The sequence below is a fragment of the Hemitrygon akajei genome, chromosome 8 (genome assembly GCF_048418815.1).
Source record: "Hemitrygon akajei chromosome 8, sHemAka1.3, whole genome shotgun sequence".
Lineage (NCBI taxonomy): Eukaryota > Metazoa > Chordata > Chondrichthyes > Myliobatiformes > Dasyatidae > Hemitrygon > Hemitrygon akajei.
The window spans coordinates 35,309,660-35,325,575 of NC_133131.1; the positions used below are offsets into that span (position 1 = coordinate 35,309,660).

The window sequence follows — 15,916 nt, forward strand, 5'->3', positions numbered from 1 at the left end:
AGGAGAGGAAGTAGGAATTAATTTCCAGAAAGCCTATGATATAGTTGTTGCAGAAAATAAAAGCTCATGATGTTTGATGTTGGCATGAATAAAGTATAGTCTGGCGAACAAAAAACAGAATAGATATAATTGGGTGTTTATCTGCTTGGCAAGATGTAATGAGTGCTGTGTCACAGGGAGCTGGGACCTTTGCCTCTTACAATTTTTAAGCATCTTGAATGAACACACCAAAGGTATGCTTGCAAAGATAGTTGATGACATAAAGGCAGTTAGGAAGGTAAGTAAGAAAAGAACATAGAGAGTTTACAAAAGGATTTGGCTGGGTTAAATAACCGGACAAAGATCTGGTAAACTTAATATAATATAAGAAGATGGTCTATTTTGACAAGGGAAAAAGCATTTTATCTAAATAGTGAGAAATTGTAAAGCTCTCAGATGTAGAAAGTTCTGGACACAACTCACATGCTATTGTGGAGGAAAGCAAGTGGTTAGATGATAATAGATTATTATTATTTATTTCTATGGAAATTGATTCCATACATAGGAAGGTTGTGCTTCCCTTTTATAATATTTTAGATGAGACTACAACTAGCTTGCTATGTACAGAATTTAAACACGGATATTAATGCACTGGGAACAGGTTATTAGATTGAAATCTGGGACTGGTGAGTTGGCTTACGAGGAAAGGAAAGACTGGCTTGACTCTGCCGAAGTTTATAAGAGTGAGAGGGGATGATTGAAACAACTGTGATCACGTTGGGTTTTGATAATGTGGGTATGGATCAGATGCTAAAAACACAAGAGATTCTGCAGATGCTGGAAATCCAGAGCAAAACACACAAAATTCTGGAAGGACTCAACAGATCAGGAAGGATCTATGGAGAAGAATAAACAGTCACTATTTTGTGCCAAGATGTTGATTGGTTATTCTTGTCCATGGATAAGATGTTTCTTTTTATTTGAGTATTTAGAATAAGGGCCATTGTTAAAAATAAAGGGGTCACATCTATAAGAGAGAAATTAACCAACAGCTTTCTTGTGAATCTTTGGAACTTTCTTCCTTTCAAGGGAGGTAGAATAATTGAGCACTTTTAGGCAAAGTTAGATATATTCTTGATAAACTTAGGGATGAAGGTGATCACAGATGGGTGGCAATGCAGAGCTGGGTGACAATCTCACTGAATGGTAAATTAGTTTATCATTTTCACATGTACCAAGGTGAGTGAAAAACTTTGGTTTTGCAAGCCACCCATACAAATCAATCCATTACAACAGTGCAATGGGGTAGGACAAGGAAAACAAGGGCTTCAAGAGCTCAGAAACCAACTACAGCTTTTAACTTGTTCATATGTTCAGACACATTCTTTATTCTGTCAGGTGTGATTGAACCAATTCTTCGAGGATTACTGGCTAATCCAGCCAAAAGGCAGAAACCAAATCAGATGATAGTGGATGAACTGCGCCAACACTTGTTTGAGTTGACAAATCAGCTGCCACTGGACCTCGCCTCATTAAACTTGCAACGATCCAGGGACCATGGGCTCCCAGGTATTGCAAATTAGTAGAACTAGAAATCTGGCCTCACGGCAGCTTCATACACTGTACAGATATATGTGGATAATCATTTACTGTCACAACAGATATCACTGTTGCTTTACAGCTCCAGTGACCCAGCAATCCTAACATCTGGCCCAGTCAGTGTGAAGTTCTCACTCCCTCTCCACTCACACTCACCTCCACATTTTCCCCATCTCCCCCCTACCCTCTCTCCTCTCCCCTTCTCCCCCTTGCCCCCTCTCCCCATCTCCCTCCTCACCCTCTCCCTCTCTCATATGTGTACATTGCGTAGACACACTCATCTGCATGGACTCTCAACATACTGCATGACATTGAAAGTTAAACATGATTAATGTTCATTAGCATAATTAGAATACAATCTAAGCATGAAAAAATACAATGGAAAAATGCAACAGAAAATACTGGAAACACTCATTAAGTCAGGCAGTATCTGTGGAAAGAGTAACAGAGTTAATATTTCAGATTGCAGGCTCTGACAATGTTTCCCAGTTGTCACCTGACATACTGACAGTACCCAGCACATGCTAAATTTATTTCAGATTTCCAGCATTTGCAATTTGTTGATGATCACTTACTAAGTACAGGCGTGAGTTTATAGAGAGGAAATGATGGAGTAAAAGTACCTGATCACCTTCTCGGCACTGAAGCTGAGATAATGCTTCATGAGGTGCTGGGCTGAAAAACCTCTCTGAATGAACTCCTAGATAAGAACAGTTACATACCTTCATCATTCAGATAAAGAATTATGAACCCACACATGTACATTTCTACTATACCCTTATTGGAGGAAATGGTTGAGACAGGAACAATAACCAAATTTTAAAAGGCAGTTGGGCATGTACATGGATTGGAAAGGTTTAAAGTTCAAAGTACATTTATTGTCGAAGTATGTATACAATAAACAACTTTGAGATTCAATCCCTTACAGGCAGCTACAACACAAAGACACTCACTGTTACCCATCAAAACAAAAGTTCATCAAATGTGCAGAGAAAAAAATTGACCAAGCAATAAAAGTGAGGAAGTAGCATTCAGAGCTGAAGTTCACAAACGTGAGCCCACAGACACAAAGCCAGCAGCCAGTCAATTCAAGAGCCCACTAACTGCAGGCCACAGCTTCAGTTCAAAGCAGAGATGAGTAAACCTTGCTGGGCAATGAGCTGAACCAGCCAGTCCTGTGCCCCCAGCCCCGACACCCCAACCTTCTGGCACGGCACATAAATCATTGAGACCTTGGGTCATTCCTTGCTCTTGGACCAGGGCTCTGCCACTTCAATATGTTCTCCAGCCTGGGCCTCAGCCCTGCTGCCTTAATTCAACTCATACTCAACCATTCCAATTTGATCCAGCACTTAAATCAAACCTTGGATCTTTCCTCGCTCTCGGGCCCAGGCTCCACCTCAATCTGCCTTGCCTTTACTTGCCATGCCTTGGTTCTGCCACATTGAATGGCCTCCATGTCCTCTCTGGCAATCCCAAACATTGGTTCATTCCCCATTATTGTGCCCAGGCCAAGCCACCTCGATTCAGCCTGTACCCACCATGCCACAACTTCAGTTCACACTGCAAAAATGGCAGGTCGTACAGGAGGTTGAATTGATCAACTCCAAAAGGGAAGTTACAGGCTGCTGCATGCAGTGGCCATTTACCAGAAAAAGGTTTAGAGGGTTATGGACCAAACACTGACAAATGGCATTAGTTTAGATGGGACACCTTGCTCCAATTGTGCCAAAAGATCTGTTCCTGTGCTGTATGACTTTATGGTTTTTGCAATGTTACCAAGACTTCCAACAGAAAGATAAGACAGACATTTTTAACCCATTGAGCTTATAGTATGATTTGTGTTCCTTCTCTGGTCCCTTTTCACTTTGAATATCAAGTGGCATAAAATCTAAAGCAATCTGGGGAAAGCCCGCAAGCCCGCAGCCAGACCTTGCTAGATTTGCTTGTGGATTAATCATGGAAGTACTTGAAGAGGAAGAAAATAGTCTTCACTTAGTGGCTAATGACAGAGGTGGGGAACTCATTGTTTTTTTTTGCCATTTGTTTAGTGTTCTGTTGCAGATTGTTGGACCTCTGACATCCTGTAAACTCTGTATAATTCATTGCTTTGTATTTTATTTCAAACACCAATTAATTTACATTAACATCACAGCTAATGCAAGCTTTGTACATTAGAATATATGGAAGAGTAGAGGACTATATCACCAGACCTCTCAAGTCAATTCCACCATTCAATAACACTATTCTAATCTTAACTCTGTACTCCCATCTATCTTCAGTAAGCTTTCATTCTAGACTTCCTATTGGATCACTGACAGGTGGTAAGGATGGGCTCCCTCACCTCTGCCCCTCTGCCCCTCAGCACAGGTGCCCCCCAGGTTTCTGTCCTGAGTCCCCTCCTCTACTCCCTTTACAAGCATGTCTGTGCTGCCACACACAGCTCCAATCTGCTGATCAAATTAGCAGATGACTTGACATTGATCGGCCTTATTTCTAGTGGTGATGAGACAGCCTACAGAGGAGAGGTTGACACCCTGACTCAGCGGTGCCAGGATAACAACCTCTCCCTCAATGTCCAAAAAACAAAACAGCTGGTTGTGGATTACAGGAGGAACAAAGATAGGCTTACCCCGATCAACATCAATGGGATTGCAGTTGAGTGGGTGAGTAGTTTCAAGTTCCTCGGTATACATATCATTGAAGATCTCACCTGGACTGTAGACACTGGCTGTGTGGCAAAAAAAGAACAACAGCATCTCTTCCGCCTCAGGCAGCTGAAGGAGTTTGGCATGATCCCCCAAATTCTCAAGGCCTTCTACAGGGGCACCATCGAGAGCATCCTGACTAGCTGTATCATCACATGGTGTGGGAACTGCATGAATCTTGATCGCTGGGCACTGCAGAGAGTGGTACAGGCAGCCCAGCGCATCTGTGGGTGTGAATTTCCCTCCATTGAGGACATTTACAGCTGCAGGTGTGTAAAGAAGACCTGGAAGATCATCGGGGATACCAGTCACCCCAACTATAAACTGTTTCAGCCGCTTCCAACTAGCAAACTGTACTGTAGCATTAAAGCCAGGACCAACAGGCTATGGGACGGCTTCTTTCTACAAGCCATTAGACATTTAAATTCACATGTCTGTACATTGCGATAGAGTCATATCGCAAAGATTTTTACTCCCAAACTTTGTGGGATGGCTGTAACATTTAAATAAATTCAATTCAATTCAATTCAATTCCCTTGCTTATGAAGAGGCTTTCTACTCTTATTTGAAGAAGAAAATTCTGAATACAATGGATTCGGGTTAATAGGACCATTGGTTAATTGGAGTAGCCACTTATTTGGGACAATTCTAAAAGGACAAAAACTAATTGAGAAAATACCCAGGATTCCCTTCATTTACTTGGGACACCATGCCACTTAAATGGGACAGGAGACTGTTGCCAAACAGTTTTTAGGTAGTGTTAGTCACGTACAAGGAAATAAAAAGGTGAATATGATTGCCATTTTAGGTTGAGATCCAGCTTGGACCTGATGGGCCAAATAGCCTTCCTCAATGCCATAAGTGAATATGAGAAAGTAATTGAAGGAGCCAGAGCCCTGGGTCTGATGCACACATAGAACATCAGCACATATAGAGGGATCAAATGCCAAGAAATATGCTATGGTAAATCAACCTCAAAGTGAGTCACTCCAAAGTCTGGATCAAGTGTTAAGTGGTGGTTCTGAGGAAAGACAATGTAATAATGTGGGTCCACCTTGTCACTGCTTGTGGCAAGAATATTTGAAATGTGTTAATGATTTCAGGAAAAGATCAAATGAGGGAATTGTTTATAGGCTATCTGCATCACCTCTCCTGCAAAAAGTGCACATTTACATTTTATTCTATCTTGTTTTAAATCATTTTATCCTGCAGGCACCTTGGCAAATGAAAGATGATGCTTCAAAAGAATACATTGCTGAATAGGAATAACGGCAGCTCCAGTGTCCTTTCCCTTTGAACAACTATATCCCATGGAAACATCTGACCTCTCTTATGAGGGTTCAGTACAACTTCAATTTAACATTGCTGATGCAAATGGACTGAAATGATGAATTATATTAACAGACAGTAAAATTCTATGGGGTATTAATGTTCTCACATGTACCAAGATAAGAATGGAACAAATCAGTTACTGTCAAATATACTAATTATATCTGATAATGCTTCTGGGATGTATTGTAACCCTGTTGTAGAATTAACCAATAAAGACACTATCTTCACTAATTATGTTAATTTTTTGAATTGACTAAGTGCTAACTGAATGGGTTACCTGGAATGGAGAAGGATGGGGCCAGAGTTGGGGGTCAGGAGTCAAAGATAGATTAAGGACAAGAGTAGGGCACGACAGGAGAACTTACACAATTCTGTAATTGCACAATAAAGCATGGAGACAATGATTAAAACAGAGGAGTTAAATATTGCCATATCCGTTAATACCAGCAGTTCTGTAAAGGACTGCCAGACCATTATTAATTGATTTTCTGTGGTCAGCACTCCATCACATCCTCTGCCTAACAGATACCTTTTCAAAGCTAAATGGAACTCAAGTTTGTGCTGGGAAAAATGACCTGCAGAATTGCTTAAATACATTGTCATTTCCCTTAGCTAGATCAAGAAATCTTGATCTTGTCTTTCAACAGAGTACCTAGCTTCTGTAGTCAGGGTGTTTGTAAGGCTTGTGCAGTTGAACGTTTGGTTGTTAGTGATCTCCCAGATATTGATGAAAGGGACAATGAAGAGACTTTGAAAGAAGTGAGCAGCGGCAGAATGGACATCCTGGGTGCCACAGATCGCAAGGTAATTAGGCACCAGACTAGGGCCAATAAAAAAAGAAGTTAATTTTAGGTGGAGTGGCCATTGTGTGAGTGGACCAGTGTTAGAGTGGGGAGTTGAGGCTTTGGCAAGGAGAGGTGGAGGCTGTAGGCAGATTTCGGGTAATTTTCTTTCTTATTGCACAGTTAGAGCATTGGGAATGCCTGCCAGGATAGTGGAATGCTCCTCTTGTGGGATGTGAGAAGTCAGGAAGACCTCCATTGCCCCTGACAACTATAGCTGGAGGGGATGCATCCTGCTGCATGTTAAGGAGTTGGAGCTGGAACTGGATGACCTCTGGATTATTAAAGAGGCTGAAGGACTGATTAACAGACAATACAGGAACGTAGTTAAACCTAAGGAGTAGGACACAAGTAACTGGGCGACCACCAGGAAGGGAAAAGGGGATAAGCAACCAATGCAGGGTACCCAGTAGTCATTCCCCTCCATAGCAGGTTTATCGCCTTGGATACTGTTGGAGGGGATGACCTTCAGGAGGAAAGCTACAGCGGTCAGTTCTCTCATATTGAGTCTGGCTCTGTAACTCAAAAGGGGGAAGAGGCAAGTTATAGTGATCATTGTATCATTGAATCCCCTATCACTACAGCTCACAGGTGCCAGGGTCAGGGACTTCTAGGTGACCCAAAGGTTGTAGTCTATGTTGGTACCAATGACATGGGTAGAAAGAGTGGCAATGTATTGCAGAGTGAGTTCAGCGAGTTAAGTTTTGTACTAAAGGACAGGACCTCCAGTGTTGTGATCTCAGGATTACTACACATGCCATGGGCTGGTTGAAGCTAGAAATAGAAAACTAATTCAATTTTTACATGTGACTAAGAGGGAAGGTTTCAGATTTTTGGGTCATTGGGCTCCTGTCCAGGAAGTTGTATAGATGAGATGGTTTGCACCTGAACTGGATTGGGGGCCGGGACTAATGTCCTTGCAGGAAGGGTTGCTAGTACTGCGCTGGATGGGAGAGGGAGCTGAACTTACGTTACAGGGAATAGAAACCAGAGCATCAGAACAGTTGTGGAGAAAAATGTTCTGAAGCTTACATAAAAAGTCAGGAATCAAAAGGTTGAGTGCAGTGGGAGTAATGTTCTGAGTTGTGTATGTTTCAATGCAGGAAGTATTGTAGGGAAAGCAGGTGAGCATAGAGCACAGATCAGCACATGGGGCTATGATATTGTAGCGTTAGTGGGACTTGGTTGCAGGAGAGACAGGATTGACAGCTCAGTGCACTGTGGTTCTGTTGTTTTAAACATGATAGAGTTAGGGGGAGTAGAGGGGAATGGTGGCATTATTAGCCAGGGAAATAACATAACAGTACTCAGAACAGATTGGAGAGATTGTCTGTTGAAGCAATATGAGTGGAACTGAGGAATATAAAATAGATGACCATATTAATGCCCACCTAATATTATAGACCGCCTAATAGTCATGGGATTTAGAGGAGCACATTTACAGGGAGATCACAGACAGTTGCAAGAAACCTAAGGCTGTGATGGTAGGAGATTTTAACTGTCTGCATATTGACAGAGAATCTCATACTGTAAAAGCTGTGGATGAGATAGAGTTTGTCAAATGTGTTCAGAGAAGTTTCCTCAGTCAATATATAGATGTTCCAACTAAGGAGAGTGTGATACTAGATCTCCTATTAGGAATGAGACAGGGTAAGGAACACTTTGGATCTAGTGATCACAATGTCATTATTTACAAGATAATTATGAAAAAGGATACATCTGGTCCTCGGGCTGTGATTCTACATTGGAGAAAGGCTAATTTTGATGGTATCAGAAAAGATCTGGCAGGATTGGGACAGGTTATTTTCTGGGAAAGGAGTGCTTGGTAAGTGAGAGGCCTTCAAAAGTGAAATTTTGACGCTACAGAGTTTGTATATAACAGGTTTATTGAACCTTGGTTTTCAGAGATATTGAGACCCAGGTTAAGAAGAAAGAAGTGTGTAGCAGGTATAGGCACAAATGAGGCATTTGAGGATTATAAGAAATGCAAGAGAACACAGAGAAATCTGAGAGCTAAAAAAAGACATGAGATTTCTGCAGTAGATAAGGTGATGGAGAATCCTGAGGGCTTCTACAGATATATTTAAGAGCAAAAAGAATGGCAAGAGACAAAATTGGTTCCCTGCAAGATCAGAGTGTTCATCTATGTATGGAGCCAAAAGAGAGGAGGGAGATCTTAAATGAAGTTTGTGTTTACATAGGAGACAGAGACAGAGTCTATAGAAGTGAGGCAGGAGGCTATGGATATGAGGCACAACAGCAGTGAGGTCATGGACCATATGCAGATTATAGAGCAGAAGCTATTTGCTATCTTGAGGCAAATCAGGGTGGATAAATTCCCAGGGCCTGACAAGGTGTTCCCCTGAACCTTGTGGATGGTTAGTGTAGAAAGCAGAGATGTTTAAAATGTCCTTAGCCATGGGTGATGTATCGAAAGTTTGGAGGATAGCTTAATGATCTTTCATTGTTTAAGAAAGGCTCTAAGAATAAGTTTAGGAATTCATAGGCCAATGAGCCTGACATCAGTAGTAGGTCAGTTATTTAAAGGTAATCTGAGGGATCAGATATATGAATATTTGGATAGATGGGGACTGATTAGGGATAGTTAACATTACATTGAGCATGTGGGTCATGTCTAACCAATTATACTGTTTTTCAAGGATATTACCAGGAACTTTGATGAATATAAGGCAGTGGATGTTGTCTGCAAGGCCTTTGGCAGGGTCCTGCATGGGAGTTGGTCAAGAAGGTTCAGTTGCTTGGCATTCAGGATGAAGTTGTAAATGGATTAGACGCTGGCTTTGTGGGAGAAGCCAGAGAGTGATAGTAAATGGTCGCCTCTCTAACTGAAGGCCTGCGACTAGTAGTGTGCTGCAGGGATTTGTGCTGGGACCATTGTTGTTTATCATCCATATCATCAATCTGGATGATAATGTGGTAAACTGGGTCAGCACATTTGCAGTTAACACCAAGATTGGGAGAGCCATGGACAGGGAGGAAGACTATCAAAGACTATCCAGACCACCTGGTAAAATGGACTGAAAAATGGCAGATGGAATTTAATGTAGACAATTGTGAGGTGTTGCATTTTGGGAGGAGAAACCAGGGTAGGACTTGCATGGAGAGTGGTAGGGCACTGATGTGAGTGGTAGAACAGAGGAATCTGTGAAGACAGATCCATAATTCCTTGAAAGTGATGTCACAGATTGATTAGGTCATAAAGCAAACTTTTGACACATTGGCCTTCATAAATTAAAGTACTGAGTACAAAAGTTGGGATGTTATGTTGAAGTTGTATAAGACATTGTTGAGGCCTAATGTAGAGGATTGTATGCAATTCCATTCAGCAACCTACAGGAAACATATCAATAAGATTGAAATAGTGCAGAGAAAATTTACAAAGATGTTGTCAGGACATGAGTTATAGAGAAAGGTTGTAAAGGATACAACTTTATTCTCTAGAGCATAGGAGAACAAGGGGAGATTTGACAGATGTATACAAATTTATGAAGGGTATAGATAGGGTAAATGCAAGCAGGCTTTTTCCTGAGGTTGGGTGAAACTAGAATGGTCATGGATTAAGGATGAAAGGTGAAATAGTTAAAGGGAACATGAGGTGGAACTTCATTCAGAGGGTGGTGAGAGTATGGAATAAATTGCCAGCAGAAGTGGTGGATGTGTGTTCAATTTCAATTTGGCCAATGGTATTTGACTTCCAGACTTCCAATCAACTTTCAGGCTTCAATCTTTGGTCTCGACCCCTGACCTAGCCAGTGATGGGATCCCAAACTCTGGGCTCGTCAAACAATTGTGTAATCATCAGTGTTCCCTGTTGCTGACCTTAAGGTGAAGCAACTGAAGATGGCTGGGCCTAAATTCACTGTCATACAATGTGTTCCGGGGCTGGGATGACCACCCTTCATCAAATATACTATTTTGTATGAGGTATGACTCCAAACAGTGGAAAGTTTTCTTCTGTTGCTCATTAAGCTGAATTGTAGCAGGGTACTTTTGCACCAGAGAATGTCACACTTTAACTCAAAAGGGCAATCACCCTCACCTCACCTTTGGAATTCACTTCTTTAGTCCATGTTGGGATCAGGACTGAGATGATGTCTGGATCTCAGTAGTCTGGTGAAACCTAAAATGGACATCAGAGAGCAAGCTATTTACGACTGCAATATTGTTGATACCTTTCATCAATTTGCTGATGATAGAGGGCCAATTGCTTGGGGATGGCATTATTCTGCAATGAATTGTAATTGTTGTTTCTGTTGAGCACGTTTCCAGATATGGGATGATCTGTTTTTGTGGAACTTGTATGTTAGTGTTAAATAAAATTAAAATTCCATTTGTGCAGTGGCGCACCCAGGTATCTTCCAAAAATTGGCACTAAATTTGAAAAGGTTTACGCATTAATTCAAAGACAATAAAAGTAATCTTTCACAATCTATATAGCACAATTTCTTAGAAACACAAGCAATGGTTTTGACTTCCATTGAAGAAGTTTTATTGTAAATAAAAATGTCAACATTTCCACTGAGGCAAATAGAATTTAATTATAGCCTTTGCTATTCACAAAGTGTCAAGTTCCCTTTCAGATCTTCTTAGGAAATTTTCAGGAGAGGCATCTTAAACTTTGTGAACTCTAGAAAGGAATGTGAAGGAGGAAGCTGCTTCATCTAATTTGGCGCCCTTATTTACAAAAGATAGGATTAAATATATAGGTGCTCCGAAGATGAAATAATTGGTTACTTGGGGAAAGAAATAAATATATATACTAAAGTTATTACGAACTCCATGGAGCATGTGGGGATCTTCCAATATCCAGGCATTCCTTCTTTTTTTTTCTTTCTTTCTTCTTTTTTTTTCTAAAGGGATGTTAGGGGGGAGGGGTTAAGGGGAGGGGGGATGGGTAACATACATTTTCTTTTTCATACACTTTTATTCTGTAACTACTTGAAAACACAATAAAAAAAAAGTTTTTAAAAAAGGAGTAAAAAGTAATCTCTGTCAGAAACAACATTTCACTCAGGACATAATTCAGCACTATACTGTTAGTTTATTGTGCAGCTTCTACAGACAAAGATAGTCAGCACTGAATCTCATTGTCATGTCTAGAAAGGCAAAGCATTAGGTTAGAACATTATTGACACAAAGTAACAGGAGTTTAATCTATGGAATACAAGATATGTTCACATACATTAGACAGCAACAGCTAATATTCAGTTGAACTTATGATGAAGGTAAGTGAAGCACACAAATCCCACTGAGCTAGTTCTCACAGATAAAGTAGGAGTTTCATTGGTTGAAGAAGCAGGCGGCAGGAGAACAGAATTCAGCTTTTATTTAGAAAGGTGTTAACACTGGGCAGATTGATTTGATACATTATTCACATACAAACAACTGAAAATGTTGTATCTCTGATTCTGTAGAAGTCCATTGTACACGAGCTCCAAATCCTCCTCTGTGGTACTCTAACTGAGTTTGATGTCTGAACAAACACAAAATACCTCTTTTTTTGAACAGTGTTCTTGGTGATCATGAGGGTTGGATGAATTAATTTCCTGTAGGATAAAGCCAGCTTCAGAGAAGATATTCTGCAGTGGTACTGGAGATGTTTGGAATCAGGCTGGTGGAAGAAGCAGAACAGAATCTTTGATTTTGGACCTTTTAAAGAAGCGAGATTACATGAAACATCTGACTAGCATGCTTGATAAAGCTAAAAACAATGCCTTGGGATCAACATAATTATATATTACCCTGGCTTGGACAGTCTCTTCAATATTACTGAAGGAAAATCATGAGATTGAATCCTACTATAGTTTGGAGATCAACAGCACATTATGGATGGTTGTGGTTCTTGAAAGATGAACCATTCAGTTCAAGCAGCTATGGTAGATAATGATGACCACCTAGTCAGTGTTACTGACATTGCTGGTTCAAATGAACATAAAATACTAGAGCTGGAACCAAAGGATTTTGAACACATGGCATTGCTAATGATCAACATTTTACAGAGGGAACATAGGAAGTCTTTCTTGATAAACACTCTTCCTGCACCTTCACAGACAGCAAGCAGTAGCTGTGTTTATATTTTCAATATTTACACGTCACATCCATCCAGAAATCCTCAGCTTTAATCCAGAGTCCATCGCCCTTATTACATTTCCGTAGGCTGAAAACATTTGGCCTTAGACTGCAGCCCAAAGACCTTCTTCAAGACCAAAGACCATTGACAAAATCTATATTCTTTTCCAATTCTGCTGACTTAGGTTCACATTCACCTTCCTCTGTAACCCTATCTAAACTTCCAGGCAGTTCTGTAAATTAATTTTAATATGTCATAGTTTATGCCCTTCAAATTTGGTACATACTAAAGAATCAGCTTGTTAAATTAGAATATTTTACAGAATGCTCTGAATATTAACAGTGATAGTAATAAATACGAACAAGAGAAAATCTGCAGATGCTAGAAATCCAAGCAACGTGCACAAATTACTGGAGGAACTCAGCAGGCTAGGCAACATCTGTTGTAAAGAGTACAGTTGACGTTTCAGGCCGAGACCTTTCATGAGGATGGGAGAAAAGAAGATGAGGGGTCAGAGTTAGAAGGTGGGAGGAGAGAAGGAAAAATCACAAGGTGATAGGTGAAACTGAGGATGGGGAAGGGAGGGGGTGAAGTAAAGAGATGGGAAATTGAGTGGTGAAAGAGATACAGGGCTAGAGAAGGGGGAATCTGATAGGAAAGGATAGAAGGTCATGGAAGAAAGAAAAGGGGGAGGAGCACCAGAGGGAGATGATATGCAGGTAAGGGGATGAGGTGAGAGAGGGAAATGGGAATAGGGAATGGTGTTGTGGGGGGGGGGGGGGTATTACCGGAAATTTGGGAAATCGATGTTCATGCCATCAGGCTGGAGTCTACCCAGATGGAATATAAGGCGTTGCTCCTCCAATCTGAGTCTGGCCTTATTGTGACAGTAGGGGAGGCAATGGACTGACATGTTGGAATGGAAATTGGAAGCAGAATTAAAATGAGTGGCCACTGGGAGATCCCACTTTTTCAGGCATACAGAGCTTAGGTGCTCGGCGAAGCAGTCTCCCAATCTACGTTGGGTCTCACTGATATACAGGAGTCCACACTGGGAGCATCGGATACAGTAGATGGCCCCAACAGGCTCACAGGTGAAGTGTCGCATTACCTAGAAGGACTGTTTGAGGCCCTGAACGGTATATTAATAACTAATTGATTTTCAGCATTGCATATAATATTCAATTGAAGTTCTGAAATAACTTCGCAAATGTTAGTAAAGAGTAAGGTACTAGGCTTAAGTTTCAGGATGTTTTAATAAAGTACAGGTAGAGTCCAAGCAGTAGAGTACAAATATGCATTACACAGACATACTTGGAATCTAACAGCATATCAGAACATTAAAGTGGAGAAGTCCCCAGAGCCTGATGAGATTTGTCCCAGGTCAATTGTTGAGAGTAGATTGTTGAGATTTTGACAAAGATCTTTGTATTCTCGCTGGCCATAGGCAAGGTACCAGAGAACTGGAGAGTAGCCTATGTGTTTTTATCGTTTAAGAAGGATAATAGGAAATTATAGGGGGACGATTCTCACTTCATGGTAGGGAAGCTATTGGAAAGGAATTTTAGAGATAGCATTTACTCACATCAAAAAAAGCATTGTGATTATTAGGAATAGACAACATTGTTTTGTGCGGGGCAAGTCTTATGTTACAAACCTGAGTTTATTTTGAGGAGGTGACAAATGTGATTGATGAGAGCAGGATAGTGGATATGGTCTGCATGGGCCATAGTAAAGCATTTGACAAGGTTCCTCATGTAGGGTGAGCCAAAAGATTAAGATACACAGGATTCATGGTGAGTTGGCGATAGAAGACAGGGAAAGTGGCGGTGGGGGGTGGGGGGGGGTGGTGTTAATCTGACTGAAGGTCCATAACCACTGGTGCTGGGATCTATTCATTTATGATATATATAAATGATTTTCATGAAAAATGTAGGAGGGTTGATAAGTGTATCCACACCAACACAAAAAAATGGCAGTGGTAATGAGGAAGGTTGACTGAGGATTCAGCAGCATATGCATAGATTAGAAATGTGAGCAGAGAAATGGAAAATGGAGTCAGTGCTACTGAGAAATGTTGCATTTTGGGTGATCAAATGCAAGAGAATACCATAATAACAACATCTAAGAGGCATTTAGCCAGGTGGAGGGACAAGGTGCAGGTAAATGGAATTAGTTTGATTTGGCTTCACAGGCAGCATGTGGATCTTCGCTGAAGGGTCTTTTCCTTTGCCTGTTTTATGTTCTATCATGCCTGGTTCAGAACTGAATCTTCATAATTTAACAATGTACAATGCTTGTGGGAATCTAACTGTGTATACTAGAGAATATCCTCCGGAGGACCGCAACCTTGTCATGGTTTGGAAGCTTGTATACCTCAATAACCTGGAGAGCTCTGTTGGTTGGAGTCAGGGTTTTGTGCTTTGGCTCTTGGTAGGGTCACCATGGCAAACAGGTCAAAGGGTAGAGGCCAGACTAAGAGTGACCCACTGGTCCTTCAAGTATGGGGGTTAAGCTCAGTGCTAACAAACCTGACTGGTAAAACTAGACTGTTATGGAAACAACAAAGAAGAATCCTTCTACATCAGAGTGTGACAGTATTCCTGAGTCTCTACCTGGGACTTGAATGTTTGACAGAAGTGAAAACCAAGAGGAAGCTACTGGCATGATGAAGGAAGCCCTGAACGTAGTCAGAGATGTGGGACCTTCATTGCTATCCTGAACACCAACGGTGTAACGGCCAATAGGTAACTAAATATTTCAGAGCTGTAGTCTGTATACATACTTTGATAACAAAATGAACCTTTGGAAAAAGTGAATAAGAGGTAATACTCTGTAAATCAGAGAATACAAATCAAACTGTGCGTTCCTGAATGGAAAGTTAATCTTGTGTAGGTGTGCAAACAGAATCTGTTTTAGAATGGTGCTCTCTGTACACCAATACACTAGTCAATTTGGTTTTGACATATTCTAACAGAGGAGTATAGTGCTATAATGGCATCTGGTCCGAGCTTTGGACACTGACCTAGAGACACAAGTTTTTTTTTTCCTCACCAGAGGCCATGGAATTTAAATGTAAGTAATTAAATAAATCTAGAATTTTAAAAAAACAGAAATATTAATTGTGCAACTAACAATTTGTTGCAGAAACACATCTGGTTCTATAATGCTCTTCAAGGAAGAAATCCTGTCATGCTTATCCCATCTGTCTACATGCAAGTCAAGACCCACCAATGTGTTTGACTCTTAACTGCATACTCAATCATGGTGCATAGGGAAAGACAATAAATAACAGCCTTTTCCATATCCTGGGAATGTCTAAACAAGTTTGAAGTCTCTATTGATACAAGCTTTAGTGGTTTAAA

General features: G+C 40.8%; 1 protein-coding gene and 1 pseudogene across 3 annotated transcripts in view; one reads left to right on the plus strand and one right to left on the minus strand.

The window, feature by feature from the left end:
• Positions 1-10,372, plus strand: part of LOC140731522 (myeloperoxidase-like) — a 46,287-nt pseudogene extending 35,915 nt beyond the window's left edge.
• Positions 10,373-11,502: 1,130 nt separating this feature from the next.
• Positions 11,503-15,916, minus strand: part of LOC140731789 (myeloperoxidase-like) — an 85,525-nt gene continuing 81,111 nt past the window's right edge. For all 3 annotated transcript variants that reach the window (XM_073053592.1, XM_073053593.1, XM_073053594.1), the window contains one exon: positions 11,503-12,092. In XM_073053592.1, coding sequence (XP_072909693.1) covers positions 12,088-12,092 — 5 coding nt within the window. In that variant the 3' untranslated portion in view covers positions 11,503-12,087. The remainder of the gene's footprint in view (positions 12,093-15,916) is intronic.